Source organism: Coregonus lavaretus, assembly GCF_964263955.1.
Source record: "Coregonus lavaretus genome assembly, chromosome: 34".
In the NCBI taxonomy this organism is placed as follows: Eukaryota; Metazoa; Chordata; class Actinopteri; order Salmoniformes; family Salmonidae; genus Coregonus; species Coregonus lavaretus.
In genome coordinates, this window is record NC_140021.1 from 27,905,111 (window position 1) to 27,924,777 (window position 19,667).

The 19,667-nt window shown below is 38.0% G+C and overlaps 1 protein-coding gene across 1 annotated transcript in view; it reads right to left on the reverse strand.

The window, feature by feature from the left end:
• LOC311109170 (coagulation factor XIII A chain-like) overlaps positions 1-19,667 on the reverse strand; it is a gene marked incomplete at its 5' end in the record, with an annotated part of 108,747 nt that overhangs the window by 23,347 nt on the left and 65,733 nt on the right. Inside the window, 5 exons of the mRNA XM_084152003.1 lie at positions 2,963-3,134; positions 3,591-3,698; positions 3,838-3,950; positions 12,880-13,128; positions 15,188-15,370. Of these exons, the coding sequence (XP_084008129.1) occupies positions 2,963-3,134; positions 3,591-3,698; positions 3,838-3,950; positions 12,880-13,128; positions 15,188-15,370 (825 nt within the window). The remainder of the gene's footprint in view (positions 1-2,962; positions 3,135-3,590; positions 3,699-3,837; positions 3,951-12,879; positions 13,129-15,187; positions 15,371-19,667) is intronic.

A 19,667-nucleotide genomic window follows, 5' to 3' on the forward strand; every position in this document is an offset into this window, starting at 1 on the left:
ATAACTTTGCAAAGATTTCTAAAAACCTTTTTACTTTGTCATTATGGGTTATTGTGTGTCAATCAATTTTAGAATAAGGCTGTAACATAACAAAATTTGGAAAAAGTCAAGGGGTCTGAATATTTTCCGAAGGCACTGTATAAATGCCTGTAATATTTCAATTTTGGAGAATCTCTTATACAATGGGTTAAAGTTATGTATAGTAACCCTAGGTATGAAATAATGGCTACTTCTCAGAAAGTATTAAACCGTCAAAAGGAGTAAAAAAAGATTGTCCACTATGGACATGTCTATTTATTATGGTCATCGAAATGTTAGCTATTCAAATCCGATCCAACAATAATATCAAGGGGCTAGAATTCCAGGACTTAAAAACAAAGATTGCATTGTACGCTGATGATTCATGTTTTCTTTCAAATCCACAATTTGGATCCCTCCACAGCCTCTTAGAGGATCTAGATAATTTTCCTAACCTCTCTGGATTACAACCAAATTATGATTAGTGTACTATATTACTTATTGGATCACTAAAAAATTTAACTTTTACATTACCGTGTAGTTTATCAATAAAATGGTCTGACGGTAAAGTGGACATACTCGGTATTCATAGAAATTCTCACGTCAATAAATCTTAAGAAAAAGTTAACAAAAATAGATAAGATCTTGCTACCATGGAAAGGAAAATACCTGTCTATTTGTGGAAAAATCTCCCTGATTAACTCTTTAGTCATATCCCAGTTTACTTATTTGCTTATGGCCTTGCCTTCACCTAGCGACTTGCTTTTGAAATTATATGAGCAAATAATATTCCACTTTATTTGGAATGGCAAGCCAGACAAAATTAAACGGGCCTATTTATATAATGAATATTAATTCAGAGGGCAGAAATTATTCAATATTAAAGCATTAGACCTCTCACTAAAGGCTTCAGTTATACAAAAGTTACAGTATACTTAAAGCCATACTGGTTCTCTGGCAGTTTAGTAAGAATGTCTCCCCATGTTCAAGAATGGCCTTTTTCCCTTTATTCAGATTACAACCTCTCACTTTCAGTTATATGAAAATGAAATAATCTCCAAAATATCACTATTTTTAAAACAAGCAATATAAAGTTGGTAGCAATTTCAGTTTAATCCACCAGAAAATACAGAACAAATATTATGGTTAAACTCAAATATGCTATTTGATCAAAACAATTATATATTTGGAAAAATGTTTAACTGGACTGGTGGAGTTATCACATATGCAGCTAACACAAATATATGGAAATGTCTGCTCTTCTAAAAATTACAACCAACTAATTGCAGCATCACCGCAAAAATGGAAGAGGCAAGTGGAAATGGGAGAAAGTAAGGAACTTGTCTGTCAGAACTTGTTAAAGACCAACATTGGTTAAATAAAATGGTGATATATAAAAAAAAGTATATCAGTTTCATTTAGAGCTGTGCATATAGATGGCAAAATAGTTGAAAATAGATTTTTGATGTACCGATTGCATGACACATGGTTTATGTACTGATATGCAAAACGACGCTGGATTCTAAACTTAGTTTTTCAATTTAAATTATTATACAAAATTATTGCAACCAATAGAATGTAATACTGTATATATGGGGGATACAACTATCCCAGCTCTGCAGATTTTGCTGCAAAGAGACAGAATAATTAGATAATTTGTTTTGGTACTGTCCATTTGTAGCTTGTTTTTGGTCGCAGGTTCAGGAATGGCTGAAGAATTACTAACTCTGCAAATAGCACTGCTGGGTGATTTTTAAAAAGCCATAGTCAATAAATCAATAATATAATAATACCCTTAGCAAAACATTTTATATTTAACTTACAATCTGTAGAAACTATGAGAATAGAAAGGTTCAGAACTTTTGTGAAACAGCACAGTTGAAAAATATATGGCATATAGAAATCAAAACTGGATGGTCTTCAGATAGTTGAGGGTAGCTGAAGGATGGGACTAAAAACAAACAAAAGATAGCTATTATAAAATATACTGTGTCTGTAAAATGTATATAGTATATATAAGCTGGAAGTAGAAGCCTAAGTGTTGTTGTCCATTAGTTTACTCCAATTAGTGGAGGGGTGGTAGGGGAAAATAATAAAGGAAAATATATTTGTGCAAATATATATTGTGGCATACTACAGGTTAGCCACCTGCTGGAGGAATTGATGGTCAATAGAAAACATGCCCATCCAGTTATAAACTGCAGTTTTCAACTAAGAAAAGGTTGCCTTTACAAAAAAAATTTTGATCAGCTTTAATATTGCAGATGGATTGTGGCTTCCATCAATGTAATTGTCTGCTGGACATGCCAGGTCTTGACGGGCTCTCCGGCCAGGACTAATTAGGGTTGATTTGAGGTTGGTGAGTAATCAAGGGGCTGATTGCTCACCAGCCGGACGTGTCCCATAAAGTTGCCAGAAGGGCAGCACATGCGAGGTTGGGACTGGGGAAGAGAGGTTGCTCCCGTATAGTCGTGCTCAGGACCAGACAATGGAGGGAGCTCTGTTTGTTACCCTGGAGCCCAGAATACGGTATTCCATTCTCTTTCTTTATTATTTAAATAAACACCCTTGAAACCAAGCTATCACACTTGGGTCTGATCAGTGTAAACGTCTTGACAACACCCCCTGATCTGCCACACTATGTATATTTTATGTATATATTTACAAAAAATAATTATGGGAGATTGGAAATGATGCAGACAATTACATTGATGGAAGCCACAATCCATCTGCAATATTAAAGCTAATCAATTTTATTTTTGTAAAGGCAACCTTTTCTTAGTTGAAAACTGCAGTTTATAACTGGATGGGCATGTTTTCTATTGACCATCAATCCCTCAGTGCAAATCACAGGTGATTTGGAAGACGTGACCAATGGTGTGGGGTGGGCATAATAAAGTTGACTGAATTTGAAAATGAAAAGGGTATTTTATGGGGCACTCACAGGTGTTGAATGTCCCTGCATAGACCCAGCACTGGGCATAGCTGACAGGCCCTTGGTTGGCGTACTGGAGCAGGATCTTGTCGCTGCCAATCCAGAAGGTTGGTGCAGTGCCAAGGGAGTAGTCATCACTCCAGTTGCCCACCAAGACCCCGTGGTCATCTTGGGAGTTCATCTGGTTCCACAAGGAATGGAAAAATATTGACCAAAAAAACAGATTAGTGCCCCAGGCATAAGGATATGTTAGTTTGAAATTAAATGTTCAGAGTAAGTTGATAAAAGCATGCAAAACGAAATTGTGTGTTTAATTAAGGCCGGTACCACATCACTAACAGGGACAATTTTTCCTTTATTCATATCACAATCATCCAGTTGAATGTAGACACAATACACCTTTTTTAAAATACTTTTTCCTGAAATATTATATAAAAATAAGCAAATGAGGCAATATCTCATTCAATATGTACAGTATCTACTGCAAATCACATTATGTGAATGCAGACTGAAGTACAGGTTAAATGCTTGGTATGTCTTGTGGTTGTGAAAAGCACTTGGCTCTTCTCAGTGCTTATACTAGGGCTCATTTTGGAATTTATGTAGTGTGCTTATGTTATCTGCAAATATCACTCACCATTGCAGCTCCTATCCTGCAGACTTTGACAGCATCGCCTCTGTTTTCTAGAGGCATGTGTGAGTCATCCAAGATTTTGATACAGGCATCGAGAATCCCTTCCTCAAACTACAAGAGAGAAATAGAGCCTCCAGCCTCAAAAAAGGAACAATATTGACAACTGTAAATGTGTGTGTAAAGTATACAGTATATTGCAGCATCTGATCAGTGTGTGCGTGGGGCGTGAGTATGTAGTATTTTACTGTACCTGACCATAAAACCATTGCCTTCCACCCCCTGATTCCATTTGGTATATGCAGCCATTGTCGTTCATCACGTACTCCCCCCTGTCTTCCTCGTTGGGCATGTACACTTCATCATCTAAAGAAATGATAAATAAATTGCAGCCTCATTACCAGAATCTGGTAATTTGTTACTTTAGATGTGACTACATTCTTCAATTGTCCAAATAATTGACCATAAGCATTGTAAATATGAGAATTGGATGTTCATCATTTATTACTAATGCCTGACCTGTGTTTAAAAATGCATCCCTGTCACGTGAACTAATTGAGATGGTGGTCGCATGTCCTGGAATGAAGTCACATCCAGTTGAGCTCCGTATACTGTCTGGTGTCCAAGTCTTAGTTTTCATACAACTGATGTTCCACTATCCAAACCCTCCTAATGGCGCATTACATTGGTGGCAGCTGTGTTTTTGAGCGTTTTTTACGTCTGTGGAACCTATGTATTCGGAAGTTATCGCTGGACTTAAGTGATGTGACCACGCTAGGCTGCATACATGCTAGCCAGGCCCACTACTAGCCCTGTGGAGTTAGCATACGAAGAGGAGCGTGGGCAGCTGTCTCTCACTCACTGCTAGCTTTATTAGAACCCATGTCTGAAACGTCATTACCAACTAAGTACATTTTACCCTGACTTTTACACATATTGGACCTTTCTTTTGCTTTGTGGACGTAATGGGAATGGGGTTTCTCCCGCCATTCTGGACTGTCTCGAGCCTTGGATTCTACAACTTGGATGCAACAACAATTCTAACTATGTGGCTGCATGGAGGCGCGCTCGAGTGGGAGAACTCTGCTCTCCGATCGGCTGGTTATCCATATGGGATGGATGGAGCTGCCTACCTGTGTGCTGCGTGGGAGAACTATGCTACCGGCTACTGTTTTTGTGAGTGACTTGTGAATGTGGGACCGAAGGAGGCATTGGGGATGCGTTTCCCATATGACTGTGGGCCTGCTGTGTGCATGCGGACCGCACCTGATCCTCGTGGACTTCGATGGTTTGGTTGGTTAACCTCTACGGGATCGGTGTCCCCTATACAGGACTGTTGAGCTAACGTGCGCTAATGTGATTAGCATGACTGTTGTAAGTAACAGCAAACTTTCCAGGACATAGACATGTCTTATATGGGCAGAAAGCTTACATTCTTGTTAATCTAACTGCACTGTCCAATTTACAGTAGCTATTACTGTGAAAGAATACCATGCTATTGTTTGAGGAGAGTGCACAACAACAAAAACGTTTGATACATTCACCTCTGAAGGTAAATAATGTACTTACATTCAGTAATCTTGCTCTGATTTGTCATCCTAAGGGTCCCAGAGATAAAATGTAGCATAGTTTTGTTTGATAAAATCCATTTTTATATTCAAATGTAGGAACTGGGTTTTACAGTTTGAACCCCTGCTGTAACTGGCTCCACACCCACCCCACCCGGCCATCTAGATGTGTGAAAGTTAGTGTATAAGCTAATGATCCATCATGTATGACATTCCTGGGTATGTAAACTTACATTTTGTATTCCCATATCATTTTTGTATGTTCTCCATAGTTATGTACTTGAAAATGTATCAATTGACCAATTCGGCACATTTGGGCAGACTTTATACAAAATAGTCCAGTATTGCAATGCTTCACTGGATCAATCTTAAACTTTGCACACACACTGCTGCCATCTGGTGGCCAACATCTAAATTGTGCCTAAACTGCAATATTATACTGTGTCCTTTCTCTTGCATTTCAAAGATGATGGAAAAAAATATATATATTTTACCAGATCTAATGTGTTATATTCTCCTCACATTTCCAAATATTTCAAAGTGTTTCCTTTCAAATGGTATCAAGAATATGCATATCCTTGCTTCAGGTCCTGAGCTACAGGCAGTTAGAATTGGGTATGTCATTTTAGGCAAAAATTGAAAAAAAGGGTTCATCATTGAATACTATTGTCCAAGTCTTAGCTTTCATATAGCGGATGTTCCACTCTCCGAATCCTCTAAAGTGGGCATTACAGTATGTTAAAAATGACACATGCATTGGGGCAGCGAATTCCCTGGGATGTTACTGAGCAGTCCCATAGTTGTCTGACACCTATTTAGGCAGTGTTCATTTTATTAATGTCCCTTACAGAAAAACCAACATGATTTACACTTGATAACATGTGTTTCTCATGTGATCTTATGTGAAGTTAATGTGATAACTTGTGGCAACATGTAAAAGCAACATGTGATAACATGAAACTACACATGTGAAAACATGATCTTGTGACATGAATGTGACAACATGGGGATGCAAAATTTCAACGCAAGAATGCTAATTTGATTTTCAAGTGAAAGTTTTTCACATGTGAAAATGCAATTCCACGTTTGAGAGTTAGAATCTTCAATTCACGTGACGTGAAGAAGTGTTATTTTCCTCGTGAAAAGGTGGTGTTAATATGAACTATAGGTGGTGCAGTGTTTTAATTAGCAGTTTCACATATGGTGTCTCTTTTTTTTTTTTTTTTTTTTTTTTTTTTTTACATGTGAAAATTTCACCTCAGCATGTGAAAAAGCTATTTCGCAAGTAAAAATGTGATTTCACACACTTTTTTTTTGTAAAGGGAATGAAACAATATGGGGGTTTCAAAGTAAGTGGTACAATGTTCAGCTAAAATAGTGTAAAAGTATTTAAACAATGACAATATGATTACATTTGACATGATCACTTAGTACTGACTTTTCAAAATGACCCCACCTGGGATTTGAACTCACAACCTCTGGATTTGGGGTACGCTGATCTTTCTGCTGCGCCGCAAAGTCAATAGCATTCCTCTACACATTCATTGCCTATAATACATCTCTGCACTTAACAAACGAGTGCCATCTGACTATTCTCTCATCATTGATGATGTGAGGGGTTTTCTGTTTAGTTGTCTTATGTTGGTGGGGCATATTATTATTGTAAATATAATATTTTTAACAATGCTGAGATTTACTTTACTTAAGTCCAAAGTGTTGCAATACAGGTGAAATCAGTCATTGACACAGACATGGTGGCGTAGCAGGAAGATTGGAATACCTTCAACTAAGAGGTTGTGAGTTCATATCCCAGGTGAGGATATTTCAGATAGATTGTAACTTCCATCAATGTAATTGTCTGCATCACTTCCAATCTCCCATATGTTTTTTTTCTTCTTGCAAATATATATATATATATATATATACACACACATATATCCTTTTTTAAAATATATTTCCCTTCATTACTTTCCAACCCCACCACCCCTTCCCCAATTGGAGTAAACGCTTAGGCCTCTACTTCCAGCCCATACACATTTTATGGACACAGTCAAATTCTACAATAATTATAATTTGTTTGTTTTTACTCCTGAACTTCCTCCGATCATTTTCATGATGTCCATCTGGTTTGATTCTATGTGCCATATCTTTCTAACTGTGCTCTTTCACAAAAGCTCTCAACCTATAACCTATATACTTATTATGGACACAGTATGCTTTACATTAGTTATCTTGTTGTTGTTATTAGTCCATCCTTCAGCTCCATTCAACACCTCCCATCTATCTCTTAACACCATCCATATTGGACTTCTATTTGCCATATATTTTTCAACTGTACTGTGATGTTTTACAAAAGTTCTGAACCTTTCTATTTTCAATGTTTCTACAGATCGTAAATTGAAAATAAACATTTTTGCAAAAAGTATTATTATATTATTGATCGATTGACTATATGACTTTTCAGATCACCCAGTAGTGCTATCTGCAGGGTTAGCTCCAGGTAAATATTGCAATCCTTTAGCCATTCCTGGACCTGTGTCCAAAAACAAGCTACAAATGGACAGTACCAAAACAAATGATCTAATGATTCTGTCTCTTCGCAGCAAAATCTGCAGAGCTGGGAAGATTGTATCCCCCATATAAATAACATTCTATAGGTAGCAAGAATTGTATATAATAATTTAAATTGAAAAATTCTACATTTTTGAATCCGGCGTCATTTTGCGTATCAATTCATAAACACTATGCCATGGAATCGGTACGTCAAATCTCTTCCCAACTATTTAGCAATCTATATGGGATGGCTGTCAATCCTTTGGTCCTTAAATGAAACTGGTATACTTTTTTATTTATCACAATTTTCTTTAACCAATTATATTATTTAATGCAAGGCTGACAGACAAGTTCCTTACTTTCCCCACCCTTCCACTTTCCTTCTCCATTTTTGCGGTAATGCTGCAATTATTTGGTTGTAATTTTGGGTAGAGCAGACATTTCCATATGTTTTTGTTAGCTGCATGTGCGACAACTCCACCAGTCCTACCGATGATATCATTTACAAAGACTATAATTTGTATATTTGAGTTTAACCACAATATTTGTTACATTACTTGTTCTGTCGTTTCTGGACAATTAAATTGAAATTGCAACCAACTTTCTATGGCTTGTTTTAGAAATAGTGATATTTGGGAGATTATTTCCTTTTTAAATATCTGAAAGTGAGAGGTTGTAATCTGAATAAAGGGAAAAAGGCCATTCTTGAACATTGGATGAGACGATCTTACTAATTTGCTAGAGAACCAGTTCGGATTTAATTATAACTTTTGTATGACTGAAGCTTTTATTGATGGGTCTAATGCTTTAATATCTAATTATTTCTGTCCTCTGAATTCATATTCATTATATAAATAGGCCCGTTTTAATTTTGTCTGGCTTGCCGTTCCAAATAAAATTGAATATTTCTCATAATTTTAAAAAACTGTTTGCTAGGCGTAGGCAAGACCATAAGTAAATACAGTGAGGGGAAAAAAGTATTTGATCCCCTGCTGATGTTGTACGTTTGCCCACTGACAAAGACATGATCAGTATATATTTTTAATGGTAGGTTTATTTGAACAGTGAGAGACAGAATAACAACAACAAAATCCAGAAAAACGCATGTCAAAAATGTTATAAATTGATTTGCAATTTAATGAGGGAAATACGTATTTGACCCCTCTGCAAAACATGACAATACTTGGTGGCAAAACCCTTGTTGGCAATCACAGAGGTCAGACGTTTCTTGTAGTTGGACACCAAGTTTGCACACATCTCAGGAGGGATTTTGTTCCACTCCTCTTTGCAGATCTTCTCCAAGTCATTAAGGTTTTGAGGCTGACGTTTGGCAACTCGAACCTTCAGCTCCCTCCACAGATTTTCTATGGGATTAAGGTCTGGAGACTGGCTAGGCTACTCCAGGACCTTAATGTGCTTCTTCTTGAGCCACTCCTTTGTTGCCTTGGCCGTGTGTTTTGGGTCATTGTCATGCTGGAATACCCATCCACGACCCATTTTCAATGCCCCTGCTGAGGGATGGAGGTTCTCACCCAAGATTTGACGGTACATGGCCCCGTCCATTGTCCCTTTGATGAGATGAAGTTGTCCTGTCCTCTTTGCAGAAAAACACCCCCAAAGCATAATGTTTCCACCACCCTGTTTGACGGTGGGGATGGTGTTCTTGGGGTCATAGGCAGCATTCCTCCTCTTCCAAACACGGCGAGTTGAGTTGATGCCAAAGAGCTCGATTTTGGTCTCATCTGACCACAACACTTTCACCCAGTTCTCCTCTGAATCATTCAGATGTTCATTGGCAAACTTCAGACGGCCCTGTATATGTGCTTTCTTGAGCAGGGGGACCTTGCGGGCGCTGCAGGATTTCAGTCCTTCACGGCGTAGTGTGTTACCAATTGTTTTCTTAGTGACTATGGTCCCAGCTGCCTTGAGATCATTGACAAGATCCTCCCGTGTAGTTCTGGGCTGATTCCTCACTGTTCTCATGATCATTGCAACTCCACGAGGTGAGATCTTGCATGGAGCCCCAGGTCGAGGGAGATTGACAGTTCTTTTGTGTTTCTCCATTTGCAAATAATCGCACCAACTGTTGTCACCTTCTCACCAAGCTGCTTGGCGATGGTCTTGTAGCCCATTCCAGCCTTGTGTAGGTCTACAATCTTGTCCCTGACATCCTTGGAGAGCTCTTTGGTCTTGGCCATGGTGGAGAGTTTGGAATCTGATTGATTGAATGCTTCTGTGGACAGGTGTCTTTTTATACAGGTAACAAGCTGCGATTAGGAGCACTCCCTTTAAGACTGTGCTCCTAATCTCAGCTCGTTACCTGTATAAAAGACACTTGGGAGCCAGAAATCTTTCTGATTGAGAGGGGGTCAAATACTAATTTCCCTCATTAAAATGCAAATCAATTTATAACATTTTTGACATGCGTTTTTCTGGATTTTTTTGTTGTTATTCTGTCTCTCACTGTTCAAATAAACCTACCATCAAAATTATAGACTGATAATTTCTTTGTCAGTGGGCAAACGTACAACATCAGCAGGGGGATCAAATACTTTTTTCCCTCACTGTAGGTAAACTGGGATAATACTAAAGATTTAATCAGGGTGATTTTTCCACAAATTGACAGGTAGCAAGATCTTATCTATTTTTGCTAACTTTCTATTAAAATTTACTGGAGTGAGATCATTTATTTCATTTGGGATATGTATTCCGAGTATATCCACATCACCATCAGACCATTTTATTGGTAAACTACATGTAATGTAAAAATTGTATTTTTTAGTGATCCAATACCTAATATAGTACATTTATCATAATTTGGTTGTAATCCAGAGTGGTTAGAAAATGTATCTAGATCCTCTATGAGGCTGTGGAGGGATTCAAGTTGTGGATTTAAAAGAAAACATGAATCATCAGCGTACAATAACACCTTTGTTTTTAAGCCCTGGATTTCTAATCCCTTGATATTATTGTTGGTTCTGATTTTAATAGCTAACATCTCGATGGCAATAATAAATAGATATGCCGATAGTGGACAACCTTGTTTCACTCCACTTGACAGTTTAAAACTTTCTGAGAAATTACCATTATTTACTATTTTACACCTAGGGTTACTATACATGATTTTAACCCAATTTATAAGAGATTGTCCAAAATTGAAATGCTCCAGGCATTTATATATAAACCCGAGTCGTACTTTATCAAATGCCTTTTCGAAGTCTGCTATGAATAGTAGGCCTGGTTTCCCAGATTTTTCATAGTGTTCTATTGTTTCCAGTACTTGCCTTATATTATCTCCAATGTATTGCCCATGTAAAAAACCTGTCTGATTTAGAATGAATAATGTCCGACAATACCTTTTTTAATTCTATGCGCTATACATTTTGCTAGAATTTTTGCATCACAACACTGAAATGTAAGAGGCCTCCAATTTTTTTAAATGTACTGGATTTTTATATTTTCCACTTGTATCCTGTTTCAGTAATAATGAAATCAGACCTTCTTGAGTGTCTGATAATTTACCATTTACATAGGAGTAGTTAAAACATGCTAATAACGGTCCTCTTAGTATATCAAAAAAGGTTTGGTATACCTCGACTGGTATGCCATCCAACCCTGGAGTTTTCCCAGACTTAAAGTCTTTAATTGCACCCAGAAGTTCCTCCTCTGTAATTTCACCTTCACATTAGTCTTTCTGTATGGCTGTTAATTTTACATTATCAATAGAAAAAAATCTCTACAATTTTCTATAGTTAGAGGAGATGGAGGCGACTGAAACGAAAACATATGCTTAAAGTACTTTATTTCCTACTTCAAAATATAATTTGGTGAATCATGGGTGACTCCGTCATTTGTAACCAGTTTCAATAAAACATTTTTGGTAGCATTCCTACGTTGAAGATTAAAAAAGAATTTGGTGCATTTTTCCCCATATTCCATCAAGTTTTATAATACATTACACTTGATATTTCTTGAATAAGTTTCTCCATTTCTTTTTGTTTTTCCTCTGTTACGGTTTTTATTGCTATCTATCTGTTCTGTTAGACCTTCTATTTCCTTTGTTAGTGTGGACTCTTTTGACCTAAATTGCTTTTGTTTTCGAGATGAATACTGAATTGCATGGCCTCTAAAGATACATTTTAAAGGTGTCCCATACAATAAGGGGATTTGCTGTACGTATATTATGTCGGGGAAAAAAATCTGTTATAAATTCCTCTGTCCTAGTTAAAAACAAGTTATAATCCAATAGGCTTTGATAAAATTTCCAATATCCTCGCCCACGTGGAAATTCAGTAAGAGTAATGTATATGCCAATTATATGATGGTCCGACCGCATTCTGTCCCCTATCAACACTTTTAAAACTTTTGGTGCCAACGAGAATGACATAAGAAAGTAGTCAAGACGACTAGCTTGATTGAGTCTCCGCCATGTATATCTCACTAGATCAGGATATTTAAGCCTCCATATATCTACTAGTTCTAATGTATCCATGACATTCACGATTTCCTTAAGAGCATGAGGGTAATTGTTTGTAGTGTGATTTCCTTTACGGTCCATTGAGCTATTTAAAACGGTATTATAATCTCCCACCATAATAATAGTCTTGAATTGCTTGCAGAGTTGATAATTCATTATATATATTGTCAAAGAAGTGTGGATCATCATTATTTGGTCTGTAAAGGTTAATGAGCCATATCTGTTCATGGTCCAATAACATATTTAAAATAATCCATCTACCTTGCGTATCTGTTTGGACAATTTGCACATTCGGATCGAAATTACTGTCAATTAATATCATCACCCCTTTTGAGTGTCTTTGCCCATGGGAGAAGTATATTCAAAGCACTGTTTGTGTATGTATCCTAACGACACATTTTTGTTTGCAGAGGCATCACCTGTGAAATCTCGTTATTTGAATCCGCATGTGAAAGGTTAGGGGATCACGTAAAAATCCACATGTGAAACTTCATGTGAAATATCATCACGTTAAGTGTTCCAAAAACACATAGATTCACATAATTTAACATGTGGAATTTCACATGTGAATTCATGTGATTTTCCACATGTGAAATCATTTGGTTTGTCCCGTAAGGGGTGTATAATGCATATGTTTTTTATCTTATCTTAAGCGGTCCTCAGAGGACAAACAAAAATCCACATAGATTCCACTCACTGGACGCCCAGGCGTTGAACAGGAGGTAGAAGTCTGTTCCAGTGTCCTTTGGTGTCCTGGAGATTTCATTGGAACCGATGACCGCCACATTCGTGTAGTACTTTCCGATGATGGCGTTTGCGGAAGGGGTGATTCCCACCACGCACTCATCCCCTAGTTGCTGTATCATGCGGCCGGTCCAATTCACATTTTGCGAGCTGTCAAAGGAGACGATAACCTTTGTGCCATTCAACACGTTGGCATCGATACCTGAGGGAGAAGGTGACATGACAGGGGAAACGTCAACACATGTAGACACTCATGTTTTCACTGGTACTAGCTTAGTATTCAATATAAACTATGTGGTAACAACTGATACTTTCTGGTACATTCGTCAAATAATTAACCTCAGTTGGTAACAAATGGTACCAAGTTGCTACTTGTTGTAATGAGTCTTGATGAAACAAAGCAAGTAAATCACAAGTTAGTACTGTGTAATTACTGTGTTACCATGACATTTATTTTATAAATACCTGATAATTTTCTGTACTGTAAAAAAAAAACAGTTGAGTTAACAGCACATCAACCAACACAAGTCGAGGTCTGTTCAATATCACCACAACATTACAGAAGATAGGCGGTAGTCTGTGCAGTGCAACTGCAATAAAGGGGACCAGAAATTCAACAAACCATCAGTAGTGGAACAAGTACTCAATCGTCATACTTGGGTAAAAGTACAAAGTAAAGGCTATACATCAAATTCCTTATATTAAACAAACCAGACGGCATTTTCTTGTTTTTTTAATTGACGGATAACCAGGAGCACACCAACTCTCACACATAATTTACAAATGCAGAATTTGTGTTTAGTGAGTCCATCAGATCAGAGGCAGTAGGGATGACAACACGTTACATTGATAGGTACGTGAAATGGACCATATTTCTGTCCTGCCTGAGCATTCGAAAAGTAATTTTGGCTGTCAGGGAAAATGTATGGGAGTAAAAAGTACTTATTTTCTTTAGGAATATAGTGGAGTAAAAGTCGAAGTTGTCTAAAATATAAATAATAAAGTACAGCTACTCAGGGAAAAAATGTACTTAAGTAGTACTTCAAAGTATTTTTTACTTAGTTACTTTACACCACTGCAAACCATTTAACTGCAGATGGATTACTAGGCTGCTACTAGTAAGCTGCTGTAGCTGCACATAAATCAATTCACATACTGTATCTTCATAACACTTTCATAATTTCAACAAGGATGATGCATGTCCGTTTGCACCATTATTTTAGAAGTGCCTCACAATTATCAAGCAACCTCTCACTTAAATCCAATAAATGTAGGCTAAAGGATATTTTGTGTAATATTGCGCTCTGTCTGCTTATTTTTATTATTCCCTATTTTCAAAACCTTTTGAACACAGTAGACTAAGAATTTCACAGCAGATGTAAGAGAAGAACACCACATTCAGGGAGATAAAAATATATTGAGCATGAAAGCCTTTTCAAGGAATAAGTAAAAGGTAAGTCAGTTGAAGATAAAAAATGGTCACTCTGCTGTCGTTCCAGCTTTGATTGTACTTAGTTGACATATTGCTGACACTAAAGGGCCTAGGGCTCGATACAATCCATATCGCAGAAGTTCCGTGCTATAGCGCCATTTAAATTTAAAGGCAATGTTCCTACGTTTGTGGAGACTGCGTTCACAGTAAACACTGCCAGCTCAATCGGAAATTACCTTTAAATTTCAATCGCGCTTTAACGCAGAACTTCCGCAATATGGATTGAATCGAGCACATAGAGCAGCAACCTTTTTCATCAATTCCACTGTGAGTATGACGTAAGCATTCAATATAATGTGTGAGAGAGACCCTGGACACGTCCCTATTCTACACCCTTCTTCTGAAGTGTGCACGCTCTTTCATGGATTCAACAGTGGTGGAAACTCCCTAAATCCATATTGGGAAGTGACTTGGGGAGAAGTGTGGAGAATTGGGAGGCACCCCAAGATTACTATCAACAGATGTTACAGATGTTTAGATGGGAATATGTCAATAATCTGTTTTTGTTTCAACTTGGCACTTTTATCAATTAGTGGTTCTAATTGGCTACAGAGGCTAAACACAGATGACGGAGAGGAGACTAGGGTAGGAACAATTGTATTATTGAGATGCACCTTCGCCTCTGAAACACCAACTCCTCTCATTTAAACTATTACCAAATGGTGAACACTGTAATTCATACATCACCCTCAGTCAAACAATGCATGTAATGCCATTTTTAACCAACAGAAAGGAATTTATAGTATATTGGTGGAAAATGTGTTCTTACCAATGTAAAACTCAATCTGGAATTTGTCAATGGGATTTACGGGCTGGTTGAAATGGAGGGTCATCTTAAACTCCTGGGCCCTACGGATGATGAGAATGTTGTCTTTGCCTCCATACAAGTGACAGTGGTGGTCCATCTTGTTCTCATTTTGCATCATGTCCACTTTCACACATTCCAGGGTGGCTGCAAATAAGGAGATCACAGGCAAAATAATGATGTTTAAATAACCAGGTAACAAACGTAAAATGGTAGAACCCTTCATAGAGGGTTCTAGGTAGAACCATATACAGGTGGTTCTTTGAAGAACCCTACCATAGAGGGTTCTAGATAGGACCCTTTGCAAATTATTCCATCCAGAACCAAAAAGGGGACAACCGAAGAAGCCTGTATGGTTGTACTTAGCACCTTTTTTTTCTAAGTGAATGTACATTTTTGTATTTATTAAATAACACAATACCGTACGTTCTTCATGAGGCCTTATTTTGAGGGCCTAGTTTTACGCTAATACAGCTATTGATGTTACGTTTGATACCGAAGCTCAGAGGCATGTGTCAAAATCCCTAAGCAGTTAATTTTTTCTTTATTTAACTAGGCAAGTCAGTTAAGAACAAATTCTTATTTACAATGACAGCCTACACCGTCCAAACCCGGTCTACGCTGGGCCAATTGTGCACCGCCCTATGGGACTCCCAATCACGGCCGGTTGAGATACAGCCTGGAATCGAACCAGGGGGTCTGTAGTGACTGCTGCGCCACTCGGGAGCAGTTTACTTCGAAGCAGTGTGCCGGTGCCTCTGTCACTTTATCAGAAGCATGTGATCAATGACGTCCAAAGCTTTGTTTCGATGAACAACCACTTGATTGGTTTGGTATTAGTTTCAGTAGAAGACAAAAAGACTACCCTGCGCACACGCTATGGCAGCGTTTCCCACATTTTAGTTTTTGCCTCAGCACCACACAGATTATTCAAATAATCAAAGCATGATGATTTTGATAAGGCAAAAACCAAAACGTGCACTTGGGTTCCTTAGGACTGAGTTTGGAAAACGCTGCCCTACGGCATGTGGGATGTCATCTATAATTTCCCAGCATGCGCTATTGCAGGTAGATTTTTTTGAATTGTTTGTTTTAATATCTACGTTTGTGCATGTACATTGATAATCTTATGGTACACAAAGATAAATAACATACAGTTTTCTAAACTAATCCTATCAGTTCATTCACATTTTTTGCTCTCGTTACAGAAATGTTTGTTGCAGTTTAAATGTTTTAGGTAGTCTCCACACAATGTTCCTAACCCTGGCACTCATTCTGAATGCAGGTTGTAGGTGAATAAAACATTCCAACTGTTGCTTATTTCAACTCTGGCTGGATTCCAATAAAAAATTACACATCACTTTGCAAGCCAGCATAATGTGACTTGCAGGTAGGGTTGCAACATTCTGGTAACCTTTCCAAAATTCCCAGGTTTTCCAGAAACCCTGGTTGGAAGTTTCCTTGAAACGGAAGCAGAAAATCCTAAATCCTTCAACCACGGTTTTTGGACAATGTTGGAATTTGGGGAAATTAACAGGAATTTTGAAACCCTACTTGCTAGCCCAATGTGGCCTGAGGTATGAACTGGGATACAATAATGCACTTATAACTAAAGGTACAAAGGATGACCTTACAGGATACCACTACTGTGACAAGTGTTTGTACCTCCCTAAAGAACAAATCTAAATTTGAAACTCATGGTTTAAAGTAGTGATGGGGAAACGAAGCTTATTGAAGCATTGAGCCTTTCAAGCCAATTGTGTCTAAAATACGTTCATTACTCAAGGCTTTGATCAACACAGTGTACGCTAGTGGCGCCGTAGCGCTTGCACAGTGCAGCCATGTCAGGTGGTTATTTGACAAAACAAAGCTTCGGACATCACTGATCACGTTTTTCGGATAAAATGATACAGGCATCGGCACACTGCTTCTAAGTACACTGCTTTGCAATTTCAACATATGCCTGAATGTAACATCATTAGTCTACAGGCCATATCAGGCATGCAAATCACATTATGCTGACTTGCAAGGTGATGTGTAATTCCTATTGAAATCCAGCCAGTGTGGGGATTTCCAACTTATTGAATTTTTATCAACAACAACCAGTATTCAGAATGACTTCCATAATAGATGAGACTACCTAAACCATCTAAACTGGAACAACCATTTCAGTAACGGGTGCAATAAATCCAAGTAACATATTGGATTAGTTTAGAAAATGTTTGTAATTTTATATTTGAGTAGCATAAGAATAATGAATTAATCAATCAATCATGCACAAACATAGATACTGAAACAAACAATTTAAAAAATCTGCTTGCAATAGAGCATGCTGGGAAATATGATAATGATGGGCATGGTTTTGGTTATGAGTGGGTATGAGTTTCAGGGCCCTGTATTAGGATAAAACAATGCCCTCAAAATAAGGCCTTTTGAAATACATATGGTATTGCTTTATTTACAGTACCAGTCAAAAGTTTGGACACACCTACTCATTCAAGGATTTTTCATTATTTTGACTATTTTTACATTGTAGAATAATAGTGAAGGCATCAAAACTATGAAATAACACATATGGAATCATGTAGTAACCAAAAAATGTGTTAAACAAATCAAAATATATTTGAGATTCTTCAAATAGCCACCCTTTGCCTTGATGACAGCTTTGCACACTCTTGGCATTCTCTCAACAAGCTTCATGAGGTAGTCACCTGGAATGCATTTCAGTTAACAGGTGTGCCTTCTTAAAAGTTAATTTATGGAATTTCTTTCCTCCTTAATGCGTTTGAGCCAATCAGTTGTGTTGTGACAAGGTAGGGGTGGTATACAGAAGATAGCCCTGTTTTGGTAAAAGACCAAATCCATATTATGGCAAAAACAGCTCAAATAAGCAGAGAAATGACAGTCACAACTCAACATCAACTGTTCAGAGGAGACTGCATGAATCAGGCCTTCATGGTCGAATTGCTACAAAGAAACCACTTTTAAAGGACACCAATAATAAGAAGATACTTGCTTGGGCCAAGAAACACAAGCAATGGACATTAGACCGGTGGAAATCTGTCCTTTGGTCTGATGAGTCCAAATATGAGATTTTTGGTTCCAACCACCGTGTCTTTGTGAGACGCAGAGTAGGTGAACGGATTATCTCTGCATGTGTGGTTCCCATCGTGAAGCATGGAGGAGGTGTGATGGTGTGGGGGTGCTTTGCTGGTGACACTGATTTATTTAGAATTCAAGGTTTGCGCTTAATGGGACTATCACTTCATTTAACAGGACAATGACCCAACACACCTCCAGGCTGTGTAAGGGCTATTTGACCAAGAAGGAGAGTGATGGAGTCCTGCATCAGATGACCAGGCCTCCACAATCACCCGACCTCAAACCAATTGAGATGGTTTGGGATGAGTTGGACCACAGAGTGAAGGAAAAGCAGCCAACAAGTGCTCAGCATATGTAGGAACTCCTTCAAGACTGTTGGAAAAGCATTCCTCATGAAGCTGGTTGAGAGAATGCCAAGAGTGTGCAAAGCTGTCATCAAGGCAAAGGGTGCCTACTTTGAAGAATCTAAAATCTAATTTGTTTAACAGTTTTTGGTTACTACATTATTCCATATTTGATGTCTTTTATTATTCTAAAAAAAAAAACTTGAATGAGTAGGTGTGTCCAAACTTTTGACTGGTTGTGTGTGTGTGTGTGTGTGTGTGTGTGTGTGTGTGTGTGTGTGTGTGTGTGTGTGTGTGTGTGTGTGTGTGTGTGTGTGTATGTATATTCACTTAGGATCTCACTTGGTGGATGAATGCAACAACCATGTATCTGTCACTAACAAAGCAGTCATGGGTGGTGACTCCACAGTTTACTCAGAAGGCAAGGCACTCTAGGAAAGGTTTGAATAAGACTTTACACTAAGCAGTTTCTTAATTGAACACTTTTCCGGTGCCTATATGGGTCCACAGACTCAATGGTTTCAGTGTTGATTCAACACTTTTTTTTAACACTGAAGAATTTGCTGTGTAATGTGTGTTGATTGTCATTTATCATAGAAGCCCAAGGACTCGGGTAAGAAATGGTGCTGCAAATTTTTTGGGGGGTATTTTAATCTGATTACACAGATTTAATATGATTTAATCACTTACTTACTGATTACAGAGAATTAACTAGTTGTTTTTTCTCTCGCACACACACACACTCCCAACACTTATTCTATTTTTCTTGTACCATCACTGGAGGGTCCACGGGGCACTGCCACAGCCTCCCCAAAGGGCTCAATTTTGGGCAGATGGTGGTCATCTTGCTCAGCATTGGAGCTACAGATGGGGCTTTTAAGGCGCCCAAGGAATTTGGTCCCGAAACAATGTGCAGAGTAAGGCATGTTGAAAGCAGGGGTCAACAGTTGAAGCTGTTCTGTAGATAAAAAAAAAAAAAAAGATAAGTGGTCAAGGAG